The sequence below is a fragment of the Cervus canadensis genome, chromosome 11 (assembly GCF_019320065.1).
Source record: "Cervus canadensis isolate Bull #8, Minnesota chromosome 11, ASM1932006v1, whole genome shotgun sequence".
NCBI lineage: Eukaryota > Metazoa > Chordata > Mammalia > Artiodactyla > Cervidae > Cervus > Cervus canadensis.
In genome coordinates, this window is record NC_057396.1 from 7,387,640 (window position 1) to 7,404,420 (window position 16,781).

A 16,781-nucleotide genomic window follows, 5' to 3' on the forward strand; every position below is an offset into this window, starting at 1 on the left:
CAAAAAAAGAAAAGAAAGAAAAAGGGGGGAAAAAGAAAAGAGAAAGAGGGCAGAAATAAAGGAATGAAGGAGGCAGAGAAAGAAAGGGAAAGACAGAGAGAAAAAGAAAGAAAGGAAGAAAGAAAAAGAGAAAATGCATGCTTAGAGCGGCATTTCCCAAACTGGCGAATAACGCGCTGAAAGAAATTAGTGCTGTAGGCATTTACTTAATTCAAATAAGATATAGCTTCATAGGGTTGTAGAATCTGGCAGCCTTGCTCGTAGTTGGAAGCCACTTAACTGTCATTTCTGCACAGAGAGACTGTATGTTGACATTTTCAGACTTTTAAACAATCCTTGTCACTTAACAATTGCAAATGCCACCATATTAGGCATGCAGTTTTTCTGTTTCAGGAAGCAGAATTTAGAAGTTAGTGGAGAGAAAAAATGCCTAGGGGTTCCAATAGCTTTACATTTGGAAAAACACATACATACACACAAAAGTTTTGTTTCTCTAGTGTTCAAGTGTCTTTGTGACTCAACTGTGGAAAAATTCATTTTGGCCTTAAGTTGGGTAAACACCTAGTAACCACCTAGTACTAAAGGTGTTTGGGAACCTGAAGTTGGATCTGTGGGTTTTGTCTGTTTCTAAAGAGCAAGTTACCATATAATTGGTTCAAAGGCAAAAGGTTAAAGAATGACATATATTGTAAAATCAAAAGTAAAATGCAAAGTACTCCTGTGCTCAAAGTCCATGCATTTCAGTTCCTTTGTATGATAGTTTATGGTGATCATGTCTTCAGACTGCACTATTAGCATACTCACCCCTAACAAGAAGTTCTGCCTCATCTGAAACACTGTCTGCTGAGGTCTGTACCCTGCAGCCATATCTCCCAGCATGCATCAGAAGGATGTTCCTGATCATTAAATCTGCAGAGGATGCTTGCTGAAAGAGGGATGAAGTGCCAGTTTAAAATGTTGCAAATCTGCCTAGTTCAAGGTGGTTTAAGGGGAACTTTGCATATTCAATCAAAGGGCCCATTTCTGGCCTTACAATTAATCTGACGACATTTCAGAAATCAAACATGCCCCACTTTAAGGAACACATGGAAGCTACGTTTTTAACAATTGCTAATACCACATTCAAACATTTAATATTGTATATAATGATTTAGCAGCTACAATATTTAAGAAATATTTACAAACAAATTCATATCTTTAAAAGTTTAGGAAAAATAGTGAACAAAAATTATTGCTTTGCTATTCAGAGACAGGCTTATTTTTGTGGCAAGAAAGCAGTATTGAAAGGAATAACAACTTATGTAATTATGAGACAACAGTAGTCAAAAGATTATCTTGCATGGCTTTATTGAATGGCTTCTTTTGTAGGCAACAAAATGAGGTGGTGCTTAGGTGCAAGAGTGCTAGTCCCAAAGCCATATGCTTTCACTCAACAGAGATTGATTTATTCCTTCCACAACCACCATCATCAGGAGTAGGGTCAGCCTGAAATCTCTGTTAATCAAAGCAATTAAAAAACATGAAGAAGACTCGAAACACCCAATACTTGTTGACAGCAAAATGATTAGAACATAGTTGAAGAACAGTTGTATCAAGGAGATCAATAAGTACCAAGGAGATTATTTCATGGGATCAGTGATTATCCTACACTTTTAGGATGTCTGGTATAAGCTTTCATTACTTAATCTTGTCTTTCATTTACTTTAACAGGAAAGATAGATTTCCTGTTTTCATGAAGATCTGGTATTTACAATTCATGAGGTATTCTTTTCAGAGAATGACATAGCAAAACTCCAATATACTCTTCACTTTCCATGTTGCAATTAAAAACAATTCCCTGGAATGAGAGTACATGCAGGAAGCTTGAAATGATATCTTCAAAAAACTCAACACTCCTCTTTCATGGGCACTTGAAAGAATGACTAATGCAAGACATGAAGAAGCACTGCTGATTAGATATCTTTAATTTGTTGATGGAATGGGTGAATTATCTTAAAAAATGATTTGTTTGTCCTTAGAAGGCAGCGTCCTGATGAGTATTTAAGAATTTAGTTGTTTACCTTCATTTTGAAATAAACTAATGGACTATATAAAATTCATGAGAGTGAGAGGAATTTCTGAAAATCTGTTGGATTTTTTTTCCCTTAGCGTTCATAACAGGCTGAGAAATCATTGGGATTTTTTACCTCTCAAACCCCAGTAATCTTGCCTGGAGAATTCCATGAACAGAGGAGCCTGGCAGGCTACAATCCATGGGGTTGCAAAGAGTCAGGCATGACTGAGCAACTCTCACTCACTCTTTAAATCAATCAATTAACTGTATATTCTGTTTTAGGACATTTCTTTCTAATATTTCATTTCTGTTTGTTTGTTTTTTTTCCTTCCCATTAGTCTTATGATAGGAGCTTCTAAGTATATTGAAGTTTTCTCTCATGAAATAATTGTTAATACATGGTCTGGTTCATTCATTTACAAGGGAATGCTTCTTGGTGAGAATGCATTAAAATGTCACAATAATTATTTCAAGGAATGTGATATTTGTCCAGTGAATGTTCTCCACTCTTCATTTCCTTAGATAAAATTGCTACTCAAATTTCATTTTCTCATGTGTACCAGACTAAGTGCTCATTTCTTTCAAATCTGAAAAGGAAATTTACACTTAGTAAAACCTTTGATTTCTCTTGGGGAAACAAAAGCAAACTGTAAACATCATAAGCCATAGCTTAGTCTCACATCTACATAATATAATACTGTTTGTGCATGCTAAGTCGCTTCAGTCCCATCCAATTCTCTGCGACTCTAGGGACCAGGCTCCTCTGACCATGGGATTCTCCAGGCAAGAAACTGGATGGGTTGCTGTGCAACCCCCTCCAGGGGATCTCCCCAACCCAGGGCTTGAACCCGTGTCTCTTACATCTATCTTTATTGGCAAGTAGGTTCTTTATCACAAGTGCCACCTGGAAAAGACCTATAATACTGTATAAAAGACTTCAAATATGTTTACCACTTTATATAGCATGGATCCATTTTAGGTGTGAAATATCCTTTTCCTCATGCATTTCCTCTCCTAATAGGGTACTCAGTTAAATTAGTCAAAAATAAATTTGCATACCATGGACCTAGAATAGAGTCTATGCTTAGTGGAAAAGCCAAGGAGAGTTCCAGAAAAGAACAGAGGACTATTCTTCTCAGCAGTAATGCTTCTGAAAGACTGCACTTGGAGGTTTTGGTTTTGTTTTGTTTTTACTTGCTTGCTTCTCAGTTTCACAAACTGATTGGTGGTAGTTTAACAGTAGAAAAAGTAATGATCATAAGTCATTGTTCAGGTTCATAGTTTTGACAAAATTATTTTATAAAATCACATTTCTGTGATCAAATTTTATTTTCCAGATATTTTTCTTCCCAAATAATTGATTTCTTTTTGTTCTGGACAAAAGTCTTGAAACCTTTGTCCTTTTGTTAAATTATAGTGAAAGAAAAGTTTAATGAGATTAAGAAGAGACTTCACTGAAAATCACAAAGAGGCCCAAAGAATTCAGGAGAGTGAAGCATAGATTATCTTTCTTATCCTATCCTTTACTTGGTTCCTGCAATTAACAGCATGCAGTACTCTAGAAACTGGCTGAGGCTCCATCACCATCTATCAAGAATAAAAAGTCTACAGCCTATTACTTATGTATTAATGCCAAGACTATGTGAGGAGTTGAAATTGTCTCATTTCAACTCATGGGGCCTATTCCTCCTCTTTTGGATTATTTCTGCCTTATATTTTTACAATTCTAAACAGAGAAGATTAAAAGTAAAATGAATGGTGAACACTAAACCTAAATTACCCTTTCAGGAGATTTACTGATTTTCATGAGAAGTAATGAGAAGAATTCACGTGGGAGCCCATTATACTTAATCTCAACCCACAGTATGCAGTTCCTGGGAGAGAACTTCCACAATTTAGTGCACTTTTAATGAAATGGTTACTTAGAGCAGATGTTTGCTTTCTTAAGCTTAAAGCTCATTTTCACTTTTCTCTCTTAGGAGTTACTCTGTCTTATCTTGTTTTCTTTGACACTTGCTTTATACCCTGCCTTTTTCTTTGCTGCTTTCTTTTGCTTTATGAACAAATCGCGTTACTTGGTGCTTCACAAGAACTGTCCCCACAACCAGTGCCGTAGTACAACTCTCCAAGCACTGGGCACCCAGCACAGGGCATGCCTCAATAACCATCTGTTGAATGGATGAACAAGCGGGGGATCTTTAAGAAAGAGGCTCTGTTCACCCTCTGTGGGAGCGGTGACACTTCTAAGTCATTTACATCTCTTGGTCACATAAGTTCATTAGAGCAGTTGCTAGATCACTGTAACTTTTATTTATGATTCGGAAATAATACAGGAAATGTCATCCTTCCACTCAAGTCCAGTTCTTTATTGGCATTCACTTGGACTACGTGTCCTGCTCACCCATCATAAGACTGATAATTAAGACTTCCTAAAAATGGAAGCATGGTTAGCTTTGCTGTTCTGAGTGTCTGTTGACTCTTGCTACCTTGAGGAAAAGTCTAATCTCCTTGTTTTAACAGAAGGCTCCTCAGAGCATGATTCTACTTCCCATGCTGAATTCTGTCCTTCTAAGACATTAACCCCACATTTCTTCCTACACAGGAATACCTCTCATAATTCAGCCTGTCTGTTACAGAAGATTGTTCTCCTTTCTTTGCCTGCAAAGATACTGTTAGACACAGCTCAGATGCCTCCTCCTTGTTTAAGCCTTTCTTCATGAGTTCTGCTACTGTCTAGTTTTGCTTCATTGGTACTCTGTTCCTGTCTCTGAACTACCACTTGACATTCTTGGAAGTCACCCCCGAGGTCCTCTGGGCATTCCCAGAGCTGAGCTGGGCACTAGGGCAGCTGATGGTCATCGGGTGAGTGATGAATGGCTTGCTTCCTTCCTTCTCTGTATCTGACAATACCTCCTCCTCTTCCTCCTTTTCTCCTCTTACAGAAATTAGAAGGGAAATAGGAAGAGACTATGGAGGAAGACAGCAGAAAAAAGGTGCTGAAAGAGTATATACAGGTTTTAGGATGACACAGAATTGCATGAACCCCTGCTCTGCCACGTATTAAGTTTTGAACTTGGAAAAAATGCTCTATTGCTTAGAGCTTCTCTCACAGCTTCAATGTGATATTGCAAGTGAAGCTCCTAGTAGTGTATTTGGCACACAGTAAATGTTTGACAAATGTTATCTTTTAAAGGACACTATAATGCATTCTTAGCCAAGAGGAATATTCTTTAACTGGTATTCATGCCTTCAATGAACTGGATATCAACATTCTCCATAGGTATAGTAAGTTTTCTGGTAAGTGCCTGGCTTATTTTAGATGTATGTTATCCCATACCTTTCTTTCTTATAGAAAACCACTGTACTCAGAATAAGAAGACCTGAATTCTAACTCTAGCTTGGCATCTTCCTAGCCCTGAGACTTTGGGAACGGCACTTTACTGGAATAAAAATAGCTTCACTGTCTGTCTCCATATTTGAGGGGAATTGAATGAAACAATGTGCACACATGAACTCCTAGGAAATGCTTCAAAAGTATAAGGTACTCAAAAAGTATTTTTTCAGAATTTAGAAGAATACTGTGCATGTAGCAAGCACCCTGAAGAGGTTTGGGGAAATAATTGTCTGGACAAGAAGATAACTTGAGTGTTCTCACAAAAAGTGAATTCATGCTGAATGGCTTAGCCAGAAACCTGCTAGGTATTGGCAGTTTTTGTGATCTCATTTACAGTTTATATAAATTTCTCTACAGGCTCGCATAGGGCACTTCTAGCATCCCCAGCCCCCACCAAACAGACTCAGGAAACATTCCTGTCTATAAAACAAAGGAGAATGGCATATAAATTCTTTGAGATGTAATTTTAAAAAAAGATCTTCTAACACAGAAAACTGGGTATCAGCTAGGAGATATGGATTATTAGATATGATTAATGTTATTGACATAAAATGGATATCTAAAATATTTTCCTGGTAACACTATTTCTTTTTCCCAGAGGATAATCTGCTAAAAAACCTCATCACAATAAAGAGACAATATATATACGTTATTATTCTTTTTACAAGTGTTTTAGACCTTTATATAATGGGATTTATATTCATGGTGGTATGAGTTTAATATATTTTTTAAGAAGTTGCTGTGTTAACTTACATGCTTAATTAATTGGACATGTTATCTGAAATAGAAATTTTAGTTGTTCCCAGTGAAGAAAATACTAGACAAAATATTATTTGATGAAAATGTTTATGTCCATTATGATAAAACATTAAATGCATCCAACAATGCATTGAAGGGACTTCCCTAGCAGTCCAGTGGTTAGGACTCCATGCAGGCGGGCATGGGTTTGATCCCTCGTTGGGAAACTAAGATCCCACATACTGGGAGGTATGGCCCAAGAAAAACAATGTGCATTGAAGATTAAAAGTAGGCGAAAATGGCTCTACCATGCCATTTCTAGGATCTTAGTATTTACTTCCAGCATATATTCTAAAAATGTTAAGTACTAAGAAAAATACGTAAAGTTTTTCTTGGTGACATAAATTAAAGAGGAAAAAATGAGTTGATGACTCATTGATGAATTCAGGATGGTAGGTATCCAAATTGCATTATTTGGTATTATGAACAAAATGTCACAAATTTATAGGATCAGTCTACTATCTTAGTTAAAATGAAGATTGGGAATTATGAATAGCTCAAAGCAAGAAAATATAGGACATAATTACACAATTAAATTTTAGTATAATGAATTTATTTTATAGATGACAATATTGATTATATTAAGAATACTTAATGGATGAGAAAACGTCATGTATATCACATTAGTGTTACTCCTTTCCCAAAGAGGCAAACAGGACTAAGGGGTATGGTATTTAACTTGACAGTGGATGCCAGACTTAGATAGCATATTTGTATCTTGATTCTTGAAAGATGTCTCTTATCTGGTCGTATGTACATTGACTCTCTTTTCCCTAGTGGTGAGGGAAAAGGGTACTCCTTTATCTAAGATTAACATAAATGACCAAGGCAAAAGGACTCCATTTGTGTCCTTCTCAAGGCTTCCCTGGTAGCTCAGATGGTAAAGCGTCTGCTTACAGAGCGGGAGACCCAGGATCGCTCCCTGGGTCGGGAAGATCCCCTGGAGAAGGAAATGGCAACCCACTCCAGAATTCTTGCCTGGAAAATCCCAAGAACTGAGGATCCTGGTAGGCTACAGTCCATGGGGTCACAAAGAGTCAGATACAACTGAGCGACTTCACTTCACTTCACTTCAAATTCATATGCTAAAACCTAATCCCCAATGTGATAGTATTTGAAGGTTGGATGTTTTGGAGGTAATTAGAGTATGAGCATGGGTGAAGCCCTCATGAATGGTATTAGTGCCTTTATAAAAGAGACTGATCTCACTTCTTCTGCTGTGTAAGGACACAATAAAAAGATGGCCCTCTGTCAATCCGGAATCTGGCCCTCACCAAACACCAAATCTGCCACTGTCTTGATCTTGGAATTCTTAGTCTCCAAAACTATTAGAAATAAATTTCTGTTGTGTATAAGCCACCCAGACTATGGTGTTCTGTTATTGTAACTTGAATGGACTAATAAAGGATCTAAGTGCATAGTGTCATTTCTATATTTACCTAGTGCTTCTAAACTAAATGAGACATGAAATATATCATATACAATTTATCAGTCATATGCTTTCTTGATTTACTCTCAACTCCATCCTATCTGTTGCAAAGCTTGTCTTACACGATTACTGAGAATATTTGACTCATAGTTCTTTTATTGTTTATACAATTATTGCTACTTTATTCAACAGATATTTATTTCTGTGTCCTATGCTAAGCTTTGGGTACACAGATATATATTCTGCCCTTAAGGAATGCTTGCTTTAATACACCTTTGATGGAAAAAAATTGCAGGTGGAGAATGTGGAGTAGCTTCCCTTACATCTGCATCTAGGCCTGGAAGAGACATAAAGGAGCAATGTGTTATGTGATAGCACAGTACCCAGACTAGGTCCAGAGAGAAATATTTTCTCCTTCCATGAGCACTGACCCTTAGGTTTATAGTAGATTTCAAACCGGCTCTTTATGTCTTTTCTTTGTCCCACCTTCCCTCATATGACATGCCATTGCTAGGTTAATCCTTTTTAAACACTGATTTTATGATCTCAAACATCTTCCTTGGCTACCTTCGCCTATTGTCTATAAGATAGTCCAACTTCTTACTCAGCATTTGAGGCTTGACACGACCTATCTTGTCTCACTCTAGTGGAAAATGTACTCTCTGCACCTTTCCTGAAGTGTCTCCCCAATGACCTGCCAAAGTCCCCAAATTCTGTCTCACAAGTTAAAGCCTTGTTCAAGTCTTCTCTCTTTCAGAAAGGCTTGACTGACTATGAGGACTGGCTGCATCATTTGTGGGTCTTAGTGTAAATTGAAAATATGAATCTCTTTGTCCAAAAATTATCTGTAATTTCAAAATGCTGACAGTCAGGTTTTACACCAAGTACAAGGTTTTTCTCAGTGTGGGGCCCTGGGTGATCACACACATTGCACACCTAGGGAGTTGGTCCTGCTGAACTCTCTAGTCCACACTGATCTCCTAGAACACGTATGCACATTCTAGGCAATGATACTCTTTGGAATAAATATCAAGGAAAAAATACATCTTTTGTAAATTAAAAAAAAAAAGCACCTTTCCTACCTTGATGTCTGTACCTTCTCTTTTATTTTTTACTGACCTGGAATCTTTTTTTCAATGAATTTTACAATTAATGAATAAGAACAGTTATTACATCCATCTTCTTAAGGCTTGTGTTAAAAAAAAAAAAACAGTGATCAACTTTATATTTTATACTGAATATTTGTTGTGAGCCTATGCAGGCATCAACATATCATGCTTTATTCCATCTAAATATTCTTTTTGCTTTTTTCCTGCATCTCCAGTGTTGGCACAAAGCTGACTTACACACTTGTGTCAACTTCAATCTGGCATATTGGTGAGAAACCAGGAGACCTTATCTCATGCTTTGAAGGATGGAGATGGGATCCCTATGTAAACTTCCCAGTCCTAGAGCTGGAAGAGACCATAGAAAGCCTCTCATCCTCACTTTGAAGTTCAGTTTTTAAATGCCATGGCATACTAGTTTTCTTTAAGAGAATTCTAGGCAAGAATGGTACTTAAATTCACATCATTAATGTTATGAGAAAACCGTTCCTAGTATGACAGGTCAACTTTCTCATGCAATCACATCAGGGATAATATTTTGTAATCTGAATAAAACCTGGTCCATGGGTTGGCTCAGTGAAGCACCACTGGTAGGTAGAAAGATATTAACAATTATGGTAGGCAATACATGTTTTTCCCTAAAAGAGTGATTTGCACCATTGTTAAATAATGGAATAAACTTTCTTTCACTTTTAAATTACCTCTCACTGATGTTACATCAAGATGATACAACTAGTCAGAAAAAACTTTGCTCCCTCATGAATTAGCTTGTGCTTTGTAAACAGCTAATGATGGCATATATGCCTATGTGCTCAGTCAACTTAGTCATGTCTGACCCTTTGCGACCCTGCGGACTGTGTACCCCACCAGCTCCTTCTGTCCATGGGATTTTTCAGGCAAGACTCCTGGAGTGGAGTGGGTTGCCATTTCCTCCTCAAGATCTTCCCAACCCAGGAATCAAACTCTCATCACTTGCATCTTCTGTATTAGCAACCAGATTCTTTACTAATGAGCCACCTGGCATGACCACGAGGAAAGTTCTAGAATTTTACAATAGTGACACGTTTTATTTTATGAGGGCTCATAACAAAGCTATGGTTTTTCCAGTGGTCATGTATGGATGTGAGAGTCAGACTATAAAGAAAGCAGAGCACAGAAGAATTGATGCTTTTGAACTGTGGTGTTGGAGAAGACTCTTGAGAGTCCGTTGGGCTGCAAGGAGATCCAGGCAGTCCATCCTAAAGGAGATCAGTCCTGGGTGTTCATTTGAAGGACATGTTGAAGCTGAAACTCCAATACTGTGGCCACCTGATGTGAAGAGCTGACTCATTTGAAAAGACCTGATGCTGGGAAAGATTGATGGTGGAGGAGAAGGGGACGACAGAGGATGAGATGGTTGAATGGCATCACTGACTCAATGGACATGAGTTTGGGTGGACTCCGGGAGTTGGTGATGGACAGGGAGGCCTGGTGTGCTTCGATTCATGGGGTTGCAAAGAGTCATACATGACTGAGTGATTGAACTGAAATGAACTGAACTGAACTGAACATATGTACAGTTATACATTTGTTAATTCATTCATGTATCGATTATTTGTTAGAGTATATATTTTATCTAAGTAGAACATTGAAAATACTTGGCACCTTTGATGTTATGCCCTTGTCCTTTGCTCATAGAAAATATGGCCGAGTTTCAACCCAACCGATGGACTCAACACAGTGCTTCAGTTGACTGGAGTTGGTACAAGAGATAAAATCTGTCATATCTGATATGCACATTCTATAAGATAAAAGATAAATTATGACTTTGAGAAACTCACAATGCAATTTATGAGGCAGGCAACTAGCTATAATGCAGTATGATGTGTTAAAATAGATAACAGGACAAAAACACCATTTCGGGGATAATTGATTTTAATGTGTAAAGAAAAATAACAAATCATATGGTTCAACCAAGCCCTATAGCATTTGAGAAGATGGGACTGAAGAGTGTAGGTTCAAGGGTTAAGTGTGGAGTCTGGAGTAGATTCTTGGGCACTGACTCTCAGTTGAGTGTTGTTTCCATTCTACTATTGTGCCTATGGAACCAGTCCCTGTTCTACTTAAACTTGCAGGTAATTCTATTCACTTATACTAAGTGAAGCATAGTTTGGTAAAAGTACCAAAACAAAACTATGTCATTACATGGTAACAACCACAAAACTATCATTAGAAATTAATTCTCAAATAAACCCTAGAATGATTTTGAAAGCTCTTGCTGTTATCATTGTTCTTTATCAGTCATATCCAGACATGAAATGCTGCATCTTCCTCTGAAATGCCAGGGTCACCTTTCTCATAACATATGACCCCTTAGCCTCATTTGCTCACGCTGTCATTCAACCTTTCTGGGACTTTTAATCCAGCATTGAGAGAATTTTCTGTGTGTGACCCACAACTGACACGTTTGCTTTTAGCCATGTGTAGTTTTTAGTGACACAATTTTAATTGAAGAAGAATTAACCAAGTTTGTCTTTCTAACCTAAGTGCATAATTTACAGGCAGCAATATTTTACTAATATTTCAATGTCTCTGTTCCCTTTCTAAATATTTATCTTTGAAGTTAACACTATTTTGATATACCATCATATAAAGCCTTCCAGGATGAATTGTGCTTTATTTTGCTACTGACTTTTACATTGAAGAATAGTCAGTGTCTATACACAAGTCTAGTACCATCCTGGCTATTGAAAGAGTGCTCAGACACTCTTTGGAGGATTTCCATTTCTTCCCTGAAATCACAGAGTACAGGCAGGCAGAATATTATTATTGATCTGAAATTGTCATAAGGTCTCAAAGTGTTAGGAATGTGATAGACAATTCTGTTTTATTGATTTTTGCACAGAACTTTATAAATGGGTCTGGAATGAGGCCAGTTCGTTCGTGTGCCTCTATTTTACTTAGGCCTCTTAGATCCTGGCAATTTATCACCCTGGGTCTCTGGCATCATGCAGGAAGTGTGAAAGTGTGAGTCACTCAGTCATGTCCGATTCTTTGTGACCCCATGGGCTGTAACCCGCAGGCTCCTCTGTCCATGGAATTCTACAGGCAAGAATCCTGGAGTGGGGATTCCCTTCTCCAAGGAATCTTCCCAACCCAGGGTTTGAATTCAGGTCTCCCACATTCCAGGCAGATTCTTTACCGTCTGAGCTACCAGGGAAGCCCATCATGAGGGAAGTTGGGAGGCTAATACTGAATGTAGAAGACTAAAGGAGAAGAGACCACCTGCACTGTTCTACGGTTTCTCTTTCTGTCCTTCCCTTGCCATTGGTAATAACTCATTTGTAGCTGCTCTAATTTTCCTTCTGTGACATCAGTTTTATCCCTGTCTTTTGATCCCAGATCTCTCCAAAGTATAATACCTCCTAATAATTGGAATGGAGCTTTACTGCTTCATATGAGTTAAATTTAATATCTTCAGATTCTCTTAACTTCTGCCCTTCTGGTATTATTCTTTCCCATTATTTATCCTTTCCCCATCCATCAAAGTGACTGAAAAATGCACTATGAATTATTTAAAATTTGTCCCAAGAGCCAATTGTGAAACATACTCCATGTTATTACAGCTAAAAATGACACTATATTATAGTGAATATTTCATAATCTGTTCCATACTACGTTGGCTGCTGTCCTTTATGGGGCCACTGCTTGCACATACTGTGGCTCAAAGTATCTATTAGGCTTAGGATTCAGTTTCTTGTTCACTGTGGTAGATTAAGGATGTCCATTCATATTTTTTAACTGATTCTATTAAGAGGCGAAGTTTAATTCCCTATTCCTTAAATCTGGACTGGACTTGGTAACTTTTTGACTAATAGAATATGACAGAAGTGATGTATTGAAAATTCTGTGACTAGATCATAAGAAGAAGTGAAATGTCTTCCTAGACCTCCTGAAACATTTGTTCTGGGGGAAGCCAGAGGCCTTTTAAAAAGTTGGACTATCCTGAGGTTGTCATAAAAAAAGACCAAACTATTTATGTGGAGACATGCCATGCAGAAAGAGAAAAGTCCAGATATGCCCAGTTTTAAAACCATGTTATCCCAGCCACCAGATTTGTGGGTAAAGAAACTATCTGTGACTTTCTAGCCCTGGCAGAAGTACAGTGAAAACTTTGGGATCCATCTACTTCTAGGACTGAGGCTCTGAGCTGGCTCCAGCTACTTGGCTACACTGGCTGAAGGCCCAGTCATTGTGGAATAGATTCAAAACACCCTCAAGGTTACCTGCCTGATTTAATGACCCACAAAATTGTAAGCATAGCCAAATACTTGTCATTTTACAACACTAAGTTGTGGGGTGGCTTGTGGTATAGCAGTAAATAACCATAAAATAACTGGCTACCTGGAGGTGGGGTGCCACTGTGACTGATGTCTAAACATGCGACATTGGCTTGGGTTGCAGTGCAGAGGCTTGGAAGGCTACGAGGATGTTACTACTAAGAAGGAAGGATCTCAGGGAGACCATCGATAAGGACCTGAGGAACAATGAGGAAACTTCCTGGAGACCGGAGAAAAAGTGGCCATTCAGAGTGCTGGAAAGTTTGGCAACACTGTCCCACAAGATAATGCAAATCACAGATTATACACAGTAGACAAGCTTTGAATCTGCCTAAGGAGATTTCCATGAAGAAAACTGAGAATACTAACAGATTTCTTTTTGTTTTGTATGATAAGATCTGACTACTGGGAGATTAACTAAAAAGAGGATTGCTCATTTCTCAGGCAGAACATAGAAGAAACCCAAAGGAGCTGGAGGTCCAGATTATACCTAATTTTTTTTTACAAAGGCATAATTCCATTATATCCACATGGAATAATTAATTTTATATAAGAATTTCTAAAGGTGAATTTTCTAGTTAAATATCTGTTTCAAGTTTCTCCTCAAAATTCAGTTTTTTTAGGTTTTCTTATTTTATTTGCAATATTAGTAAATATTTTAGCAAGCATAGTCTTCAATAAGTAGCTGTATCATATCAACTATGTGCTTTATGACCAAATACTGAGTATTCTTTGGCCAAGCCTAACTTGATAGTTCCTAATGCTTAGGAGTGCATTTCTGTGTGAAAAAGTACCCCACTGCAAAACAAGGAAATTTGGGTCATATCCTCCGTTTAAGCACTGTCATTCACAGTCATGAAAAGTCTCATCAACTTCAAAAATACTAAGAATTTAGGGAATTCAAACATGTCAGTGTCAGAAAAGACTATTCAAACTGCTGCTTAGATTGTGAGCTACAACATTAATCTTCCAATGAAGATTCAATCAGAAGAAGAATAGTTTAGTTAAAAGGAAAGGTCAAATTGAATAAATGTGTCAATCAAAAGCCAACTATGAAAAGTTCAAGGTCAAGGACTTGCAGTCAAATTCAACTGACATTTTGAAAGTGATAGAGACACTTTGATACAGAAAGCTCATTTTTAATAACAAGGCTTTGCAATTTTATGAAAGAGAATTCACCAATTATTTAGTATATAAAAATAAGTTTACTTGGAGATTGAAAAATTGTCAGAGGCTATAGTCTATTATTTCCTCTCACTTTTCTTTAACTATATAATACTGCTTCTGATGTTTCAAGGAAGAGTTACAAAACTCTTTCAAAGCTGCACATCTTTGAATTGACTGCAACACTAGTGATTATATATGCACATACATTTTGTCCTAAGATATTGATAGAGCTTGAATTGTTCATTAAATGTGGAATATTTTGTATTTACGTGCTGTTTACACAAATTAAGGAATTCTGTCTCTTACCCAGAAAAAGGATATTGCTTGATTCTATAAGATAACTATTGCTTTTAGAGAAAACCTTTATTTAGCTTTAGAGAAACTTTTTATCATTTATTGAGATATTGTATATGCAAATATTCTTGCAATAGGAAAGATTTGTGATTTGAGATTATTTTTCTAGTTTGGATCCCCTTCTGAATTAAGAATTTTTCAATTCTAAGGAAAACTTGAGACTGAAATATCTTCCATAAATCAAGCAAGTATGCAGTATTTAACAGATAAAATATGATTGGGAGCTATTTAACAATGCCCCCTCCTGAAAAAAAAATGTTTAGTGTTCACTAAGACTTTTAAAACTGACTTCACAGTACATTTGAAGAGGGTCAATTTTGTTGTTGTTGGTTGGTTTTATTCCTTGAATATTGACTTTAAAAAGAATAAAACTTTAAAATTAGATGGGAACATTGAGTCATCTACTCTAACCTCTTCAGTTTGAAGATGACCAGATCTAGTAATCTTTTACCACATGAAAATTCACTCAGTAGTGTACTTTGCAATTGTACCATTTCTGAGAAAAAAAAAATCTGGCAGCATCTATTTAAATTTAAAATGACTTTATTCTTTTATCCCTGTAATCTATTCCTGGGAATCTATCCCAAAGAAAGGATATTATTAATACCCAAGAATGCAGCTATTCAGAGATGTTTTCTCTAGTATTGTTCACTAATCTCTCAAAACAGGAAGCAAAGTTAATATTTATTAATAGGGAGATGGCTAAACAAATTAAGGCAGTCATATGCTTATTATGTACCCATTGAAAAGAATGAATTAGAGATAGATCATGTGATGTGGAAAGATTAAGATAATGAGATGTAAAAATATGTGACATGTTTTAATTCATTAAAAATAATGACAAGAATATCCCTCCACATGTTTGAATCTACTTAGGATTACAGTATGACAGAGGAAAATCTAGAAAGACAGATACAGACTATTAAAAAGATTAACCAAGTGTGATAAATACTTTCATATGAGGATAAAAGCAAGGGAAAATCATCCTAATCAAAGCAGCATGCATGATATAATCTCATTTTGTGTAACATGTGTGTCCGTGTATGCTTGAAGAAATGAACACATGATTACAAAAATTAATTGTCATTATCTTAAGGTGGTACAAGTCCAAGGGATTTTTATTCTTTTCGTTCTAGCTTTATTATGCTTAAATGATCAATAATATGCTGGTATTATTTATACAAATATAAATGCAAAAAAGATCTACTTTCATTATGGAGAAAAAATGAAAATCTGATTTTGATTTACAGCAGAAAGATACGGTTACTGTGGAGAAGCACCAAGCCAAGTATTTATCATTAACGACAGATATTATAAACTAATCAGCTTATGCAGCTAAAAATGATCCATGCCTGATAAACAGCTCTTCCTACACAAGTGAAGATTGCATTTCTGTTTATTACTACAGATGGTCATTTAGAACTTAGTCTCTTTATGAGTCTGCATCTCTGACTTATTGTCTTCTCAAGGCATCTGTTAACAAAGAGTCTTCATATTTCCTTTTGCTGAATGTCAGACTGATCTAACATTGTAGGTGTATGTTAGCAATGTATAGCTGCACTCTATTAGTCATCATGTGACATATTGTTCTTCATGTATTCTTTTTAAGTCTCTTTGCAAAGGTCATATTTTAGTTAATCTTTGGGTAGCTGCTGCAATGTTTTTTGCTATTATCTGTTCTCCATGCCTGCTAAATCCAGCATAACTGAGTAAATGCGGACAACTACATTCTGAAGCTCAAAAACACATACTCATTTTAACATTAAGAAGAACTAGTGGGTTACCTTGATGACATAGTAAATGCAAAGCTGAAGATTATAGATAAGAACTCAATGAACTTCTAGATGTGTAGAAGTTTACCTTATAAGAGCGTTCTAAGATCTTCAGATTTAACTAAAGCTTGATGTCATTAGGATGTACAAGTTGATAGACTTAGTCTTTATTTTTTGACTTAGTCAAGAACATTTTATTATGTATCAATGATGTAGAAATACTCAATTGTATTTTTTTTAATTTATCTTGACTGCACATGGGATTTCTACACAGGCCATATAAAATCTGTATTTGAATTATCTTTTGGTATATTAAGCCACACACTTGAGCTGTTTTTTCAGGTCTTTTTGACTACATACATTGACATTATAATCAAGACCTAGCAAGA

At 36.6% G+C, this 16,781-nt stretch overlaps 1 protein-coding gene across 1 annotated transcript in view; it reads right to left on the reverse strand.

The window, feature by feature from the left end:
* The window catches only part of CNTN5 (contactin 5), a 1,555,907-nt gene that overhangs the window by 137,140 nt on the left and 1,401,986 nt on the right, over positions 1-16,781 (reverse strand). The window contains exon 16 of the mRNA XM_043481782.1: positions 805-925. Coding sequence (XP_043337717.1) covers positions 805-925 — 121 coding nt within the window. The remainder of the gene's footprint in view (positions 1-804; positions 926-16,781) is intronic.